At 40.2% G+C, this 13691-nt stretch overlaps 2 protein-coding genes across 4 annotated transcripts in view; one reads left to right on the top strand and one right to left on the bottom strand.

Moving 5' to 3' along the window:
• Positions 1 to 13691, top strand: part of VEPH1 (ventricular zone expressed PH domain containing 1) — a 255018-nt gene that overhangs the window by 58585 nt on the left and 182742 nt on the right. Inside the window, exon 1 of one of the 3 annotated variants that reach the window (XM_063620308.1) lies at positions 12684 to 12751. The exons of the other annotated variants lie outside the window; for them this stretch is intronic. The gene's annotated coding sequence lies outside the window, so the exon portion shown is untranslated. Of the gene's footprint in view, positions 1 to 12683; positions 12752 to 13691 lie in introns of those variants that run through there. 3 annotated transcript variants of the gene reach the window in all.
• On the bottom strand, positions 6141 to 12842 carry PTX3 (pentraxin 3). The gene is made up of 3 exons (XM_063620312.1): positions 12571 to 12842; positions 11720 to 12121; positions 6141 to 7368 (listed from the first exon to the last, which is right to left on the bottom strand). Exons 1-3 carry the CDS (start codon positions 12698 to 12700, stop codon positions 6755 to 6757), a joined length of 1146 nt encoding a protein of 381 aa, XP_063476382.1. The 5' UTR covers positions 12701 to 12842; the 3' UTR covers positions 6141 to 6754.

Genomic DNA, 13691 nt, shown 5'->3' with positions numbered 1-13691 from the left:
AAATATCAACAGAGGATTCCATGAGAGATGACAAGCTGATTTTTAAATTTGCAAGATAAAGTGAAACAGATAGCCAAGACAGTTTCACAGAAGGAGAAGAAGATGGGAGTTGTTGGGGGAGCGGAAGAGGCAGTAATTTCCCTACCATATATCAATATATTATAAAATCGTAATAATCAAGACAGTGTAGCACTAGTGTAAGATAGGTAAATAACCCATGGAATAGAACAGAGAGGCAAGAAACAAATCCATGCATATATGGAAACTATATATGCTAGGGGAATACTGACAATAGAGAAGGACAGACTATTCAATAAATGATTTTGAGACAATTGTCCACATCACAACATGCATAAATTAATAGCAGATGGAATAAAGACCTAAATACATAAAACAAATCTAAGTCTCTTCTTTAGTAAAATTTAAAAAATCTCTCAGCAAACAAGCAATAAAAGGGAACATCCTTATTCTGATAAAAGATATCTATTAATACTGAACAACTAAACTAAAATTACACTTATTAGGGAAATATTAATGCTTCCCCTTGAATTAAAAATTAAGATAAGGATGTCACTTTGTGTATTAGTCCATTTTCATGCTGCTGATAAAGATGTACCTGAGACTGGGCAATTTCCAAAAGGAAGACGTTTATTGGACTCACAGTTCCACGTGGCTAGGGAGGCCTCACAATCATGGCGGAACATGAAAGGCACTTCTTAACATGATGGTGGCAAGAGAGTATGAGGAGGTAGTGAAAGCTGAAACCCCTTATAAAACCATCAAATCTCATGAGACTTATTTACTACCATGAGAATAGTATGGGGGAAACCACTCTCATGATTCAAGTATCTCCCACTGGGTCCCTCCCACAACATGTGGGAATTATGGGAGTACAATTCAAGATGAGATTTGGGTGGGGACACAGAGCCAAACCATATCACTTGGGCAATGAATTTGTTTTCTGCTTAAATTATATCAGGGGTAAAATGTGATGTTTTGTAACATCAGAACCTTTTTAGAAAAGAAAGTTGTTTTCCAGTGCTCCAGAATGTCTCAAAACTTGTTCTTTGCCTTATGAAAATGGTCTGTAATGCCTTTTCAGTACTGATAAATAAAAGCACAACCAATGCTTAGTGCATCACAAGTTAGCATATCTTTCACTCAAGAAGCTGAAAATATTATTGAAGACTCTACAACTGCAATGGATTATCTGAGAGTTTATAGGGAAGCCCTTTTAAAATTTTGATTTGAAACTCCATGATGCAATGAACACCATTGCTATTTAATCTAAAAGTAGTAATGTTCCTTTTTCTGCATTTCTGAATCAGTGATCATAATAAAGAAATACGCCTCATCATCAATATGCCTTTTACATGGTCCTCTGGCACAAGTCACAGAATGACTTCAAATGATTGGAAACTTAAGTAGAAAGTCTTTGGGAAGAAAACGTAACATCTCATCAAGAGTCCAAATCCTCTTTTACTTGCTGGCAATGACCTGGAAAATACTGTCTAGTTAATTATGATAAATTCAGCTCATTTTTTCTCTGTGTGAGACAAATTTCAAACCACTGCTTGGTAAGCAGTCTCAGAAAAATGGAGATAGAAAATTGTCCCCCCCATTTAATATGACAGTTATAATATATATGACATAGGATGTATGAGACTTAAATAGATAAAATATCTATGCTTTGTACAATTCTGGGCCCATAGTTCATCAATGGTTACCATGATTTCTATAATCATCAACATCATCATCGTTCTGGTTGTTTTTGTCATCACCAATTGAATATCTGCTATGTACCAGGTCTATATTAAAAGACTGTAGGCAGGCTGGGTGCTGTGGCTCATGCCTGTAATTCCAGCACTTTGGGAGGCTGAGATGGGCAGATCACTTGTTGTCAGGAGTTCAAGACCAGCCTGGCCAACATGATAAAACCCCATCTCTACTGAAAATACAAAAATTAGCTAGGCATGGTGGCACACGCCTGTAATCCCAGCTACTCAGGAGGCTGAGGCAGAAGAATCACTTGAACCTGGGAGGCAGAGGTTGCAGTGAGCCGAGATCATGCCACTCCACTCCAGCCTGGGAGACAGAGTGAGACTCCATTTCAAAAAAAAAAAAAAAAAAGATTGGAAGCAGAACCATATCCACTCGTGGAGTTTCATAATCTCTAGGGAAATGCTTAACCATTAAAAATTCATGATACAATTATTCTTAAAGGAAGTGGTTTTTAAGTTCACCATAAAACAAGTTGTTGGGAAAGAATTTATTAATCAAATATTCTAGGAAACAAGCTACTAAGCAATCTTATTAAGAATATTCAACCTGAATATTTATACCCATAGAAAACTATTAAATGTAGAGTTATAAAAAGACAGTGCACATATGGATCAAGGAATAGAGACGTTTTAAAACAGTAAAGGACTTCTAAATTGTTAACCAAATCTTGGATCTGATCTAACTCAGAGTTTGCACCTTCTTGACTTCACCAGTAGATGCTGCTGTGAAGTAGAACAAGGCCTGCATTTGTGTGCTGAACTCTGAAAATGACTTACCCACAGTGGAAAAGAATCCTTACATTCATTTATTTGTTCGTATTGTTTTGCTTGCTTATTTAGTTTCAATCCATTGAAAACAACTTGGAAAAACATTTTTTAAGATAACTATCTTATTTTCAATATAACTTTATGGTTTATAAAGCACTTTTTTGAAAATTATCTGCTTACTAATCTTTCAACAAGGTAGGCAAGTCTTGTTATCCCTGATCTCCTGACTAATTTGAGAATCATAGAGATTACTTGACAAGCCTGATTTCTTGTAGTTATTAAGTTACTAGGTGATGGTGCCAGGATTTGAATACTGGATTCCTGATCCCAAACCCAGCAAACTTTTGTGCTACACTCCAGATTTATAAAACTTGATGCAAGGATCAATGATATGAATGTTCATGTTCACTGAATCCAAGAATACATCAATGAACATATACAATTAGTTTAACCAAGACTTTAACCTTAGTAGTACATTTCTTAAGTGGCTGAATGACAATGCTGGAAACATTTGGCCTTAGTAAAACTCAGGGAAGAGATTTCTAATCTAAGATTTGACAGGAAATGAAATAAAAATCAATTATAATTTCTTGTTTGTTTGCAAATCTAATTCTTTGTTAAAGTGAAGTCAATCAAGTAATTGTAAATAGAAAGCTTTACAATTCTACACTATATGCTTGGTAGTAAAATGTTCTGAATATATTTTAAAGGTGTTAATACTTATAAGCCCATTTATATTGTAATAGACAAGGAAAGTATATCAACTGAGTTTAGTTCATATATTATCTCTGCCAAAAAATTAGCTCTACTGGAGATATATACATACATACTAGAGTGAAAAACTGTTCCAGTTTGCCTGGGACTGAGGGCTTCCCAGGACATGGAGCTTTCAGTGCTAAAGGTGGGACAGTCAGGCAAACGAGGACAGTTGCTCACTCTACACACACAAATAATATTATTTATATGCATATATATTACATATTTATTACACATACATCTTTCCTCCTAATAGCTTGAGTCATCTTGCACAATTATTTTACTATGCTGTAATATGGTGATGTCTTAATAAGTATTTGGTGAATGAAAATGTGTGACAATGTGCTAACATAAGCCAGCATGCTGATACTTCTCTTTAGATATTTTATCTCAGTTTTACACATTTCTTATTTCCTCCTTTTGCTAACACCTATATATTCTCAAACTCATTAAATGTTATTGCTTAGTTGTTGTTTTTTTTTAAGTCAGATATCCAACTTCCTGAGAATTTGTAAAATGTATTTTCCAAGTTTAGGTTATGGGTGTTTTAGAGAGAATAAAGTGCATAGTTGTTTTGTGTGTGTGTGTGTGTGTGTGTATGTTTTGTTTTGTTTTGTTTTGTTTTGTTTTGTTTTGTTTTTTGAGATGGAGTCTCACTCTGTTGCCAGGCTGCAGTGCAGTGGTGCAATCTCGGCTCACTGCAATCTCCGCCTCCCGGGTTCAAGAGATTCTCCTGCCTCACCCTCCTGAGTAGCTGGGATTACAGGCGCGTGCCACTACACCCAGCTAATTTATGTAATTATTTATTTTGAGACAGAGTCTCGCTCTGTTGCCAGGCTGGAGTGCAGTGGCGCGATCTGGGCTCACTGCAACCTCCACCTCCCAGGTTCAAGTGATTCTCCTACCTCAGCCCCCCGAGTAGCTGGGACTACAGGTGCGTACCACCATGCCTGGCTCATTTTTTGTATTTTTAGTAGAGACGGGGTTTTACCATGTTGGCCAGGATGGTCTCGATCTCCTGACCTCGTGATCTGCCTGGCTCGGACTTCCAAAGTGCTGAGATTACAGGCGTGAGCTACCCTGGCTGGCTGTAGTTTTTTAAATTAAAATAAAAATTACTGGATCAAAATTAGATCGAGTGATCAACCAACTAAAAGATTAAACATGACAAAAGTATATTTTTCTCTCACGTAAAAGAAGTCCATGGGCAGACAGCTCAGGGCTGGCTAGATGGCTTCACAATGATCAGAAACCCGTGCTTCTTCTGTATTGTTGCATGGAGTCTCATGGTCTAAGATGGTTGCTGAAATTCCAGCCCATTACCATATTCCAATCAGACAGAAGGAGGAAAAGAACCACATATAATATTTCAGCATTGGTCAGAACATAGTTATATGGCTGCATCAAGCTGCAAGTAATGTTGAAAAATATAGAATTTACTCTGAGTGGTCACATGTTCCACTAAAGCTAGTATTCTATCATTTAGAGAAAGAGAATGAATATCTGGGAAAATTAGAAGTTCTTAGAACTCCTAGCTAGACTTACTGCTCTAGCAGATGAAATTTCTACTTTTTTAACCCAAGAACTATTTTATTTTCTTCTATTTGTTTGTTCTTCATCCTAAACATGTAATTACTTAAAAAAATTAAAAGTTTTCTTACATTAAATTCTGTCAGCATATGAGTTTGCATTTATCTTGGCCTGCAACATCTGGCATCACTTAAACATGTATAATTCGTGTTGCAGCATGTAAAGGAATTTAAATCATGCCTAATTTTCTGCCTAAGTTTTGGGTCTAGTTTTCCTTCTTCCAGCTGGGAGTTCAAGTCATATAGACAATGGCTAGACAGGGACTTTGCATGTGCCCAGTGTGTCTACAGCCTTGAATTATGTGACCTCCAAGAGTCTGAGACTGGCCTATCAGCCCCTAACTACAAGTGATTTTCTTAGAGGCTTAGCCTCGTTTGTGGGTTTCACAAGTGGAATGAAGCTATACTTATATGATGAACATACTCAAAAATTATTAGATTCATGGAATTTTATTGCTGAAAGGCACTGAGTCCAATCATCTCCTTTTACTGAGAAGATCCAGAGGAGTTATGTAACTTGTCTGACACCTAGCTAGTTAGTTACAAAATTACTCCTGGTGCTATTCTCCAAACCTCATGAAGAGGAAACGTCCTGTGGTTGTCCATGCCCTATCTTTTGGAGGACATATCATCACTGTGGGTCCACGACATTTCAAAAGCAGCTTTGTGAGGCCCTTCTATCAGCCCTCACATAGAATCTACAGGAGAATACTAGTGTGGTGGGGAAAGTTACCTCCCCATCCACAGTGTGAAGGGGCTTGACCTCTTCCTCCTGAGTAAGTAAGAGAATGGGTGTGCTTTCAGGGCAGGAGTTCTTTTCCAGATTCTTAGGTCTCCCAAATAACATTCCTAAGCCATGTCTTGCAGCATCATGTGTATCTGGGGAACTGTGATGATTCATGTTTGGTGTTTGTTTTTATGTTATACAGTACAGAAAGTTATATAAGCTCCTAGAATTGTCAAATGGGAAGAGTCCTAGAGATTCTTATTTCATCAATTCCTTGATTTCTTAGCTGAGAAAACTAAAACCCACAGAGATGAATTGACTTGGCAGAGATAATATTTCTTGCTTATGATTTATAGGAAGCCAAACTTAAAACAAGTCTATAGTTGTTCATTCCTAACTATATTAACTATGCTGTTTACATAATAGTATCTGAAAACTAATTGCCTACTTTACATGAAAAGAGAAAAGTATGAGTTTGCTCCAAAACATCTCTTAAATTTATAATTAAATGACGTGAGCTAGTTTTATAAAATATTTTATTTACAGTAGAGCTTTACAAAAATAGTCTTAATAAAATTAATACAAATCCATTTTGCAATATAACTTATATGACTATCTTCTTAAAAAAGTGACATTCGATTATAACACACAAACTACATTTATAGTTGTTAAGTCACCTTGTAATATAAATATGTTTTCATCATTTTTTTTGTAATAAGGTACATACCAATAACAATGAACAATGGACAACAAATCTTATTTTGTTATTCTTCCAATGTAAAATTCATCTCTGGCCAAAACAAAATTAACCAAAGAAAAGTAAAACAATTGTCCCTCTGTTCAACAATACAGTCCTTTTTAATTATTTGAGAGTTTATCTGACAGAGACATAGCATTAAACTGAAAGCACCATGGCATAAAGTCTAGTAACATTATCCTCAAAAGCTTTTTCCAATGTCTTTCCTTCAACTGTTTATTCAGTATTTTGCCAGTACAAATAAAGATTGATCTCAACTCTCTCCTTCATTAGTCTCAAGTGTTCCTATTATGCATTGAGTTTTCAGACATTCCCAACTGGCATGTATTTTAAGTGTGAGTTTCTTTCTTTGGCTTCAAGTGGAGTTTCACAACATTTATGAAACATACTGAGCTCCTCCATGTGGCTGGATCTCTGTGACTCCCCACCCAACAATATTCCCCCGGATGTGACAAGACTCTGCTCCTCCGGTCTCTCTTATCTCTTCATTGCTAAGAACACTGTCCCAGATATTGAAGCCTGTGAGTCTCCCAGAGAAGGCTAATGTTTCATCAAAGCCACCACCCACACAGCAGCCATTCTTTTCTTGGCCAATCTGCAGGATTCCTCCCTCAGGAACAATGTGACCTGTGGCCATCTCAACAGTGGTAGCTGCCAATTCACCATTTACCCACAAGGATGTGAGCCCATTCTCTGAATTCCAGGTGCTGCACAGGTGGGTCCACCTTCCCAGGGAAACCATGGCTTCAGCAACCAGTTTGTTCTCCTCTCCACCCACCACAAACACTATGGACTGGTAGCTAAGATACAGCTGGATTTCATATGGATTCCTCTTTGTGCCATAGGAAAACAGGATGGTTTTGTTTAATACATCTGTGGCTTTGACCCAAATGCAGGCACTAAAAGACTCAAGCCTCATTGGTCTCACTGGATGCACACTTCCAAAAATCTTCTTGGAACGCATTGGGAATAAAATAGCTGTTTCACAACCTGGAGTAGCAAGAAAAGAAGAAGAATATTAAAATGTAAATTCATTCAGAATTATTCTGGCATTAGTTATTTTAACATAAGCATTTTAATGATTACAATTGAAAGCTATATGAAACCATACATTATGACTTAAGAAGCTTCCACTGTAATCTCTGCAGAGCAAAGAAAATGAGAAAAAGGAAAGCCAATTGTCTTATCCAATGAAGCATCTAAATGAAGAGAAAGTATGCAAATAGGAGAGCCAACTAGTCCAAACCCACAAAATAATAAAAGCCATAACTACCTCCCCTTCCGATTTGCATATTTTCCTTGTTACTGCTTTTTTAAAAAAAAAAAGTTGAATCACTATCAGTTAACTTCAGACAATAATTCTATAATTTCCAAGAATTCAGAACCCAACCTTGTTCTCTCTTTTTGCCACCACCAAGTTCCTAAAATAATAAACCTATGAAATTCAGTAGACCTAGTTTGCTCCGTTTAGCCTTTACCAACATGCATTTTTCAGCAAAATTCTAGGATAGTGATGTTATTGCAGAATACTTTTTTTTTTTTTTTTTTTTTGAGACAGAGTCTCACTGTGTCACCCAGGCTGGATTGCAGTAGTGCAATCTCAACTCACCGCAACCTTCGCTTCCCAGGTTCAAGCGATTCTCCTGCCTCAGCTTCTGGAGTAGCTGGGACTACAGGTGCACACCACTGCGCCCAGCTAATTATTGTATTTTTTTTAGACACGGGGTTTCATCATATTGGCCAGGTTGGTCTCGAACCCCTGACCTCATGATCCGCCTGCCTCAGCCTCCTAAAATGCTGGGATTACAGGCATGAGCCACCACACCTGGCCTGCAGAATACATTTTAATACACCAAATGTTCTCAGATATTTGTAAACTTTGCAGAGTTTTTAGAAAACTACCTTTGAAAGGCAACAATGTGTAATAATGATGACTAAGCTTATTGGGCATTCATTATGTATCAGATACTGTTCTAATCACTTTGTATGTCATTTTAATCCTCATGCCAACCATAAAAGATAGTCTTTTACATTCCTGTTTTACAGATGAGAAAACTTAGGTAAAAGTAACTTATCTATGTTTACATAGCTGATAAGTAGTAAAACTAGAGTTTGAATTTTTGCAGTCTGATCCCAGAGGCCACGCCCTTAATCAGCACACTACAGTGCCTCTTATTAATAGAACCCCTAGATTTCTCTAGGAGGGCTAGAATCCAGATGGTGTTACTACTAACGAGCCATGCAACTTTGGATGAGCCCCATAATTTCCTCTAGGCTTTAGTGTTATCTAAAAAATCCTCTTCCATTCTGCTCCTAATATTCTGCAAGTCTGTAAGCAGCAAGTATGTAGCACTCAAGAGCTGAATAGAACAAAAATATGTTTAAAAATTCTACTTTGTCCACATGCTTATAATTACTATGTAAGCAGTAATTGAAAATCTTTAAGAGAAGTACATTCTTTCAAGGGGCCTGGTTGGAGAACATGTTTCTGCTAAAGAGCACTTGGGAGGGGGACTTTCAAATTTGAGGTGGAAAGCTCAGTAAGTTTCCACCATTGTCCATCTCAAGTCGACTTAGCCATTTGGGAAGCTGGAGATGCTGAAACGAAAACCTTTTACCTGTCCCTGGGAAAGAATAGGTGAGCTCTGCATCTATATACATATAAATGTGTGTGTATATATATGTGCGTGTGTGTATGTAGGTGTTTTTTAAAAAACACCTAAATTAGGGCAGGTATAACAACCTAAAGAAGATTTGCCATAAGACAGCTTTGAAAAGCAAACTCCCAGAATGGTTCCAGAATAACTGGTAAAGAGACAGAACTTGCAGAAACCAAACACCCATGTAAAAGTGTGGTAAACTATGTCAGATTCCTACAAGTGGCTCCGGGGTAGGCTCTATCCTGAAAACATTAAACAAATATGGACCTTATCCTTTAGTATTAGGGATAGTCAAATAAAATATTGACATTCAGATAATCATATAAAAGTAACTACAATACTAAAACACAAAACTGGCTCTGTCATGCTTTGATACTTTTCACTAAATAATTTGAACTTTTGAAGATTTTTTAAAATTAATTTTTAATGAGGCAGTGATTCTTTTTTCAAATGAAATTGCTAGGTACATCTTTTTTCTAGCTGTGTTAACTAAAATCAAATAAAAATCATTGCAAGAAATCACTGAAAAAAATCATCATATCCATGGGCATTTGATATAGTCTCTATAAAGTTTCAGTAAAGTAGTGTTCAATTACGCCTGTAATCCCAGCACTTTGGGAGGCCAAGGCAGGCGGATCACGAGGTCAGAAGATCAAGACCATCCTGGCTAACATGGTGAAACCCCGTCTCTACTAAAAATACAAAAAATTAGCCGGGTGAGGTGGCGAGCACCTGTAGTCCCAGCTACTCAGGAGGCTGAGGCAGGAGAATGGCGTGAACCCGGGAGGCGGAGCTTGCAGTGAGCCGAGATCGCGCCACTGCACTCCAGCCTGGGCAACAGAGCGAGATTGCGTCTCAAAGAAAAAAAAAAGTAGTGTTCAAGAGGGTGCCTACTGCAATCTAATTAAGTGATTTCCTCTTTAAGCCCAGGCAGTCAGGATTGCATTCCAAAGCACTCCTGGATTGCATCTCAGAGACTCAGCTTCCCTCTAGGCTACGCTGGCTATGTAAGTTCATGGACTGGAACCGCATGTTGGTTATTTTTGGTAATCTTCTTTTGGGGACCAGCGATACCCAAAAACCAGGCTCTTAATACCTCTTTAAAATGTCAGAAACTCTCTTATGAAATGGCTTTTAACTAATAGGTTTTTCTGATTATCAAAGACCAAACAAAATTAAAACCAGGTTCTTAGGAGGCTAACAACAGAATGATTAGGAGCCAAGCTGGCTGGAGACCAAGAAAAGATAAATCAAAACATATGGGCAAAAGTATTATTGGATGTAATAAGGATTAACATCTTAGAATTCAGAAATACATCCCTCTTCTGCTCTAACTAATATGCAAAGATGAAGATAAAAAATAGAGTAATTCTTCAGTTTTTCAGGTGCATTATATGTACAATGACTTTACGTGGTTTGCGAAACACAAGACATTTCATCCATTAAAATGGCTGCAGAATTCTAATTTCTCTCCTGTTACATTGAGAATCTACTGTACATTTGATTTTATGCTTTTTCTCCTCTGAAGCCCTATTTAGTATTTACTGACAAGCACCCCTCAAATATTTAGGAAATATGATATGGTTTCTGTAACTTTAAATGAAACATGCTCTCATTACATAAAATTCTGTAACTTTAAATGAAACATGCTTCTTCCCCCTCCCCATCCAGCAAAAGTTGTTTTCTTGGAAATATAGGGAAGGATTCTCAGGAAAAGTGCAAGTTATATTTTCTTACCTAGGACACTGATTTTCTAATACAATCCAAAATGATTGTCACACCACCGTTTCTTAGAAGTTTTGGCATACAAAGGGGTATTGATTGGCTCCGAATCTTCTATTTCTTTCTTTTAACCATCTTTAGAATGTATTATTTTGGGAACCCATGTCTGTTTGGAGATTCATGGAGTGTCACATGGGACTTTGAGAAGTTGCCTGTGGTTTGAACAGTCTCTCCTGTTTGGCCCCAATTCTCTGAATCCCTGGGGTGGAGCTGGGATCGCCTACACGGATTGGCTCCTACAAATGAGGGTTCCACGCTGAATCACAAACCGCACACCCTCCGACCTCCCCTGTCGCGCTAATTCCACAAACCCCGGGGGCTGGGGGACCCCTGGAGAATTCCGCTGACCCTTGGGGAGATTAGCTTCAGCCTCAAGTTTCTTTCTGAGAATGGGTGGGCGGAGAGGAGGGGCCGGCTGAGGGGCTGGAAAACATCCCTAAACGTTAGCCTGGGCCCTGAAATAGTGCGGGAAACCAGAGCTCCTCTAAAGACAGAGGCAGGATAAAATTAGAAGACGTGGAAATCCCTAACGGAGGGAAGCTGGACGGCAAGAGGGGTCACAGTTATAACGGGCCGGTGGACTCCTGCAGCGCCTAGTAGGATCGGGTGTCAGGGGCCCTAGACAGACGTCTATTTCAAGACTGTGATGGTTACCTCCACAACTCTCTTTAGGGCTCCTTAGGACTGAGGAATACTTTTTTAAAGCCAATTTTCCCGCCTTGTATGGTGTGCCTGAGGTCTGTGACCGCGCATGCAGAAATAGGTGTGTGGGTGTGTGTGCGCACGCGCGCGCTTCCCATGAAAGCTTCCCCTAGAATGTTGCCTGGCTTAGCTTGCCGTTACGCGCGCTCCCGGAACAAAGCCTCAGTGGGAAGTCCCGGCCCCGCTTGCCTCCTTACCTGCCGGCAGCCAGCTCCGGGCAGCCCAGCCCTGCACCGCGTGCAGGTCGGCTCGCGTCTGCCGCAGCTCCTCTAGCACCGCGGCCAGGGCGCGCCCCGCCTCCTCTGGGCGCTGTGCCTCCGCGCTCTCCAGGCGCGCCAGCCTGCGGCCCGCGTCGCGGGTCGCCTGTAGCAGCTCGTCCAGAGCACTGGTCAGCCTGGCCTCCGCGGGGGCCCCCGGCGCGCACGGCCTCGCCAGGCTTTCCGCGAGCCGGCCCAGCTCCTCCCGCAGCCTCTGCAGCTCGCCCCGCAGAACGTTGTCCGTGGCTTGCAGCAGCATGGCCTCTCTCATCTGCGAGTTCTCCAGCATGATGAAGAGCTTGTCCCATTCCGAGTGCTCCTGACGGCAGTCGCACGGCGTGGCTAGAGTACGGGATACATACACGTTACCAGCCCGCCCAGGCCTGCCTTGGATGTGCTTTGTAAAAGCTGACCTCCCTCGGTAGTGCCAAGTTGCAGCCCGTCCCTGGCATCCCCCTTGCCTTTAAGGACACCTTCGAAAAACAGCATGTAAATGTCTCAGAAACGACAGAAATCATTCATTCAGGTATAGATTAAGTTGTACCCTATGAAATCGCCTGTTATGTAACTCAAAACAGTCAAATATTGACGATTTTATATGATTCAACCCATTATGTACGTTACAGAAATAACTTTGAAACCTCCGTCTTTATTCAAGTCCTTCTCACTTTTGCCTAACAAACTATAAATTTTTAACTCGTCTCACTGGCTACAAAGTATATGTGTGTTATTTAGACCAAGAGGTGGATATGTAGTTAGGATTAGCAGAGAAACAGTTAAAGTGAACTTACGGTCCTCAGTGGGATGGAGTCCGTTGTCTATTTCGTTGTCCAAATTCACATACATGAGATCATAATCATCCGAGTTCTCGGCCAACACTGCAGACCAGAGAGCACAAAACAGAATCGCAAGGAGATGCATTGCTGGAGAGATGCAAAGTTCTTTCCACAGCTGGCGGGAGGAGACTCTCAAGTGAGCTGAGTTTGAGCGGAGGAGACTGAGAGTGAGAGGCTGGAGCAGAGAGCCCTTAATAAATGCTGGGGAAAGCCTGAATGGGGATGAATGAGTAATGCTGGTGGCACTGCGGTAACGGGAGTTCCCCTGAATTTGGTGGGGGAGGGGGCTGGGTGGGAGGGCAAGGGAAATGTGGAAGTTGCACAATATTAAACCGCAAAGGTTTACACTGCAGTCAGATTAATTGGAGGAGGGTCAGAGGGGAAAGAGGAGAGAAACTGGGCTTCTACTGTTCTCCTGAGAATTAGCTGTTGTAATTTGAATTGATAGCAATGGGGCTGAAGGAGGGGTGGTAGGGGAGAAATTTCAGAGGGTGCTGAAGCAAATCATCATTTCATCATTTTCTGTGAGCTGTTATTATTTCACAACCCTTTATATATAGAAAACTTTCCATGTTTCCTTTGTACACTGTTTTACAGGTTGAAACTGAAAATGGTCTGATTCCAAGGTAAACCGACATATTAATAATTGTTATGGCTCTGAAAGTCAAGTCCAATCTGAGCTATCTTGTCTTTAATACTTCTGGAGTTGCACCTATTCTTTTATAGACAATTTTTTTTTTGAGACTGAATTTCGCTCTTGTTGCCCAGTCTGGAGTTCAATGGTGTGATCTCGGCTCACTGCAACCTCCGCCTCCTGGGTTCAAGCGATTTTCCTGCCTCAGCTTCCCGAGTAGCCGGAATTACAGACACCCGCCACCATGCCCAGTTAATTTTTTTTTTTTTAGTACAGACGGCGTTTCACCATGTTAGCCAGGCTGGTCTCGAACTCCTGACCTCAGGTGATCTACCCGCCTTCACCTCCCAAAGTGCTAGGATTACAGGCGTGAGCCACCTCACCTGGCCTAAGACAAACAACACAGTACAACCGGGTAAACCTAAAATGGGGGAAAAAAGCT

This window comes from Symphalangus syndactylus, chromosome 17 (assembly GCF_028878055.3).
Source record: "Symphalangus syndactylus isolate Jambi chromosome 17, NHGRI_mSymSyn1-v2.1_pri, whole genome shotgun sequence".
Taxonomy (NCBI): Eukaryota; Metazoa; Chordata; class Mammalia; order Primates; family Hylobatidae; genus Symphalangus; species Symphalangus syndactylus.
This window is presented reverse-complemented; position numbering and strand designations above follow the sequence as displayed.

Coding starts and splice junctions, on each gene's coding strand:
- PTX3 (XM_063620312.1), bottom strand. CDS start 12,700: ATGCATCTCCTTGCGATTCTGTTTTGTGCTCTCTGGTCTGCAGTGTTG. Junction 12,122..12,570: donor ACTCCATCCCACTGAGGACC/GTAAGTTCACTT, acceptor CCCGTACTCTAG/CCACGCCGTGCGACTGCCGT. Junction 7,369..11,719: donor CCGGAGCTGGCTGCCGGCAG/GTAAGGAGGCAA, acceptor TTGCTACTCCAG/GTTGTGAAACAGCTATTTTA.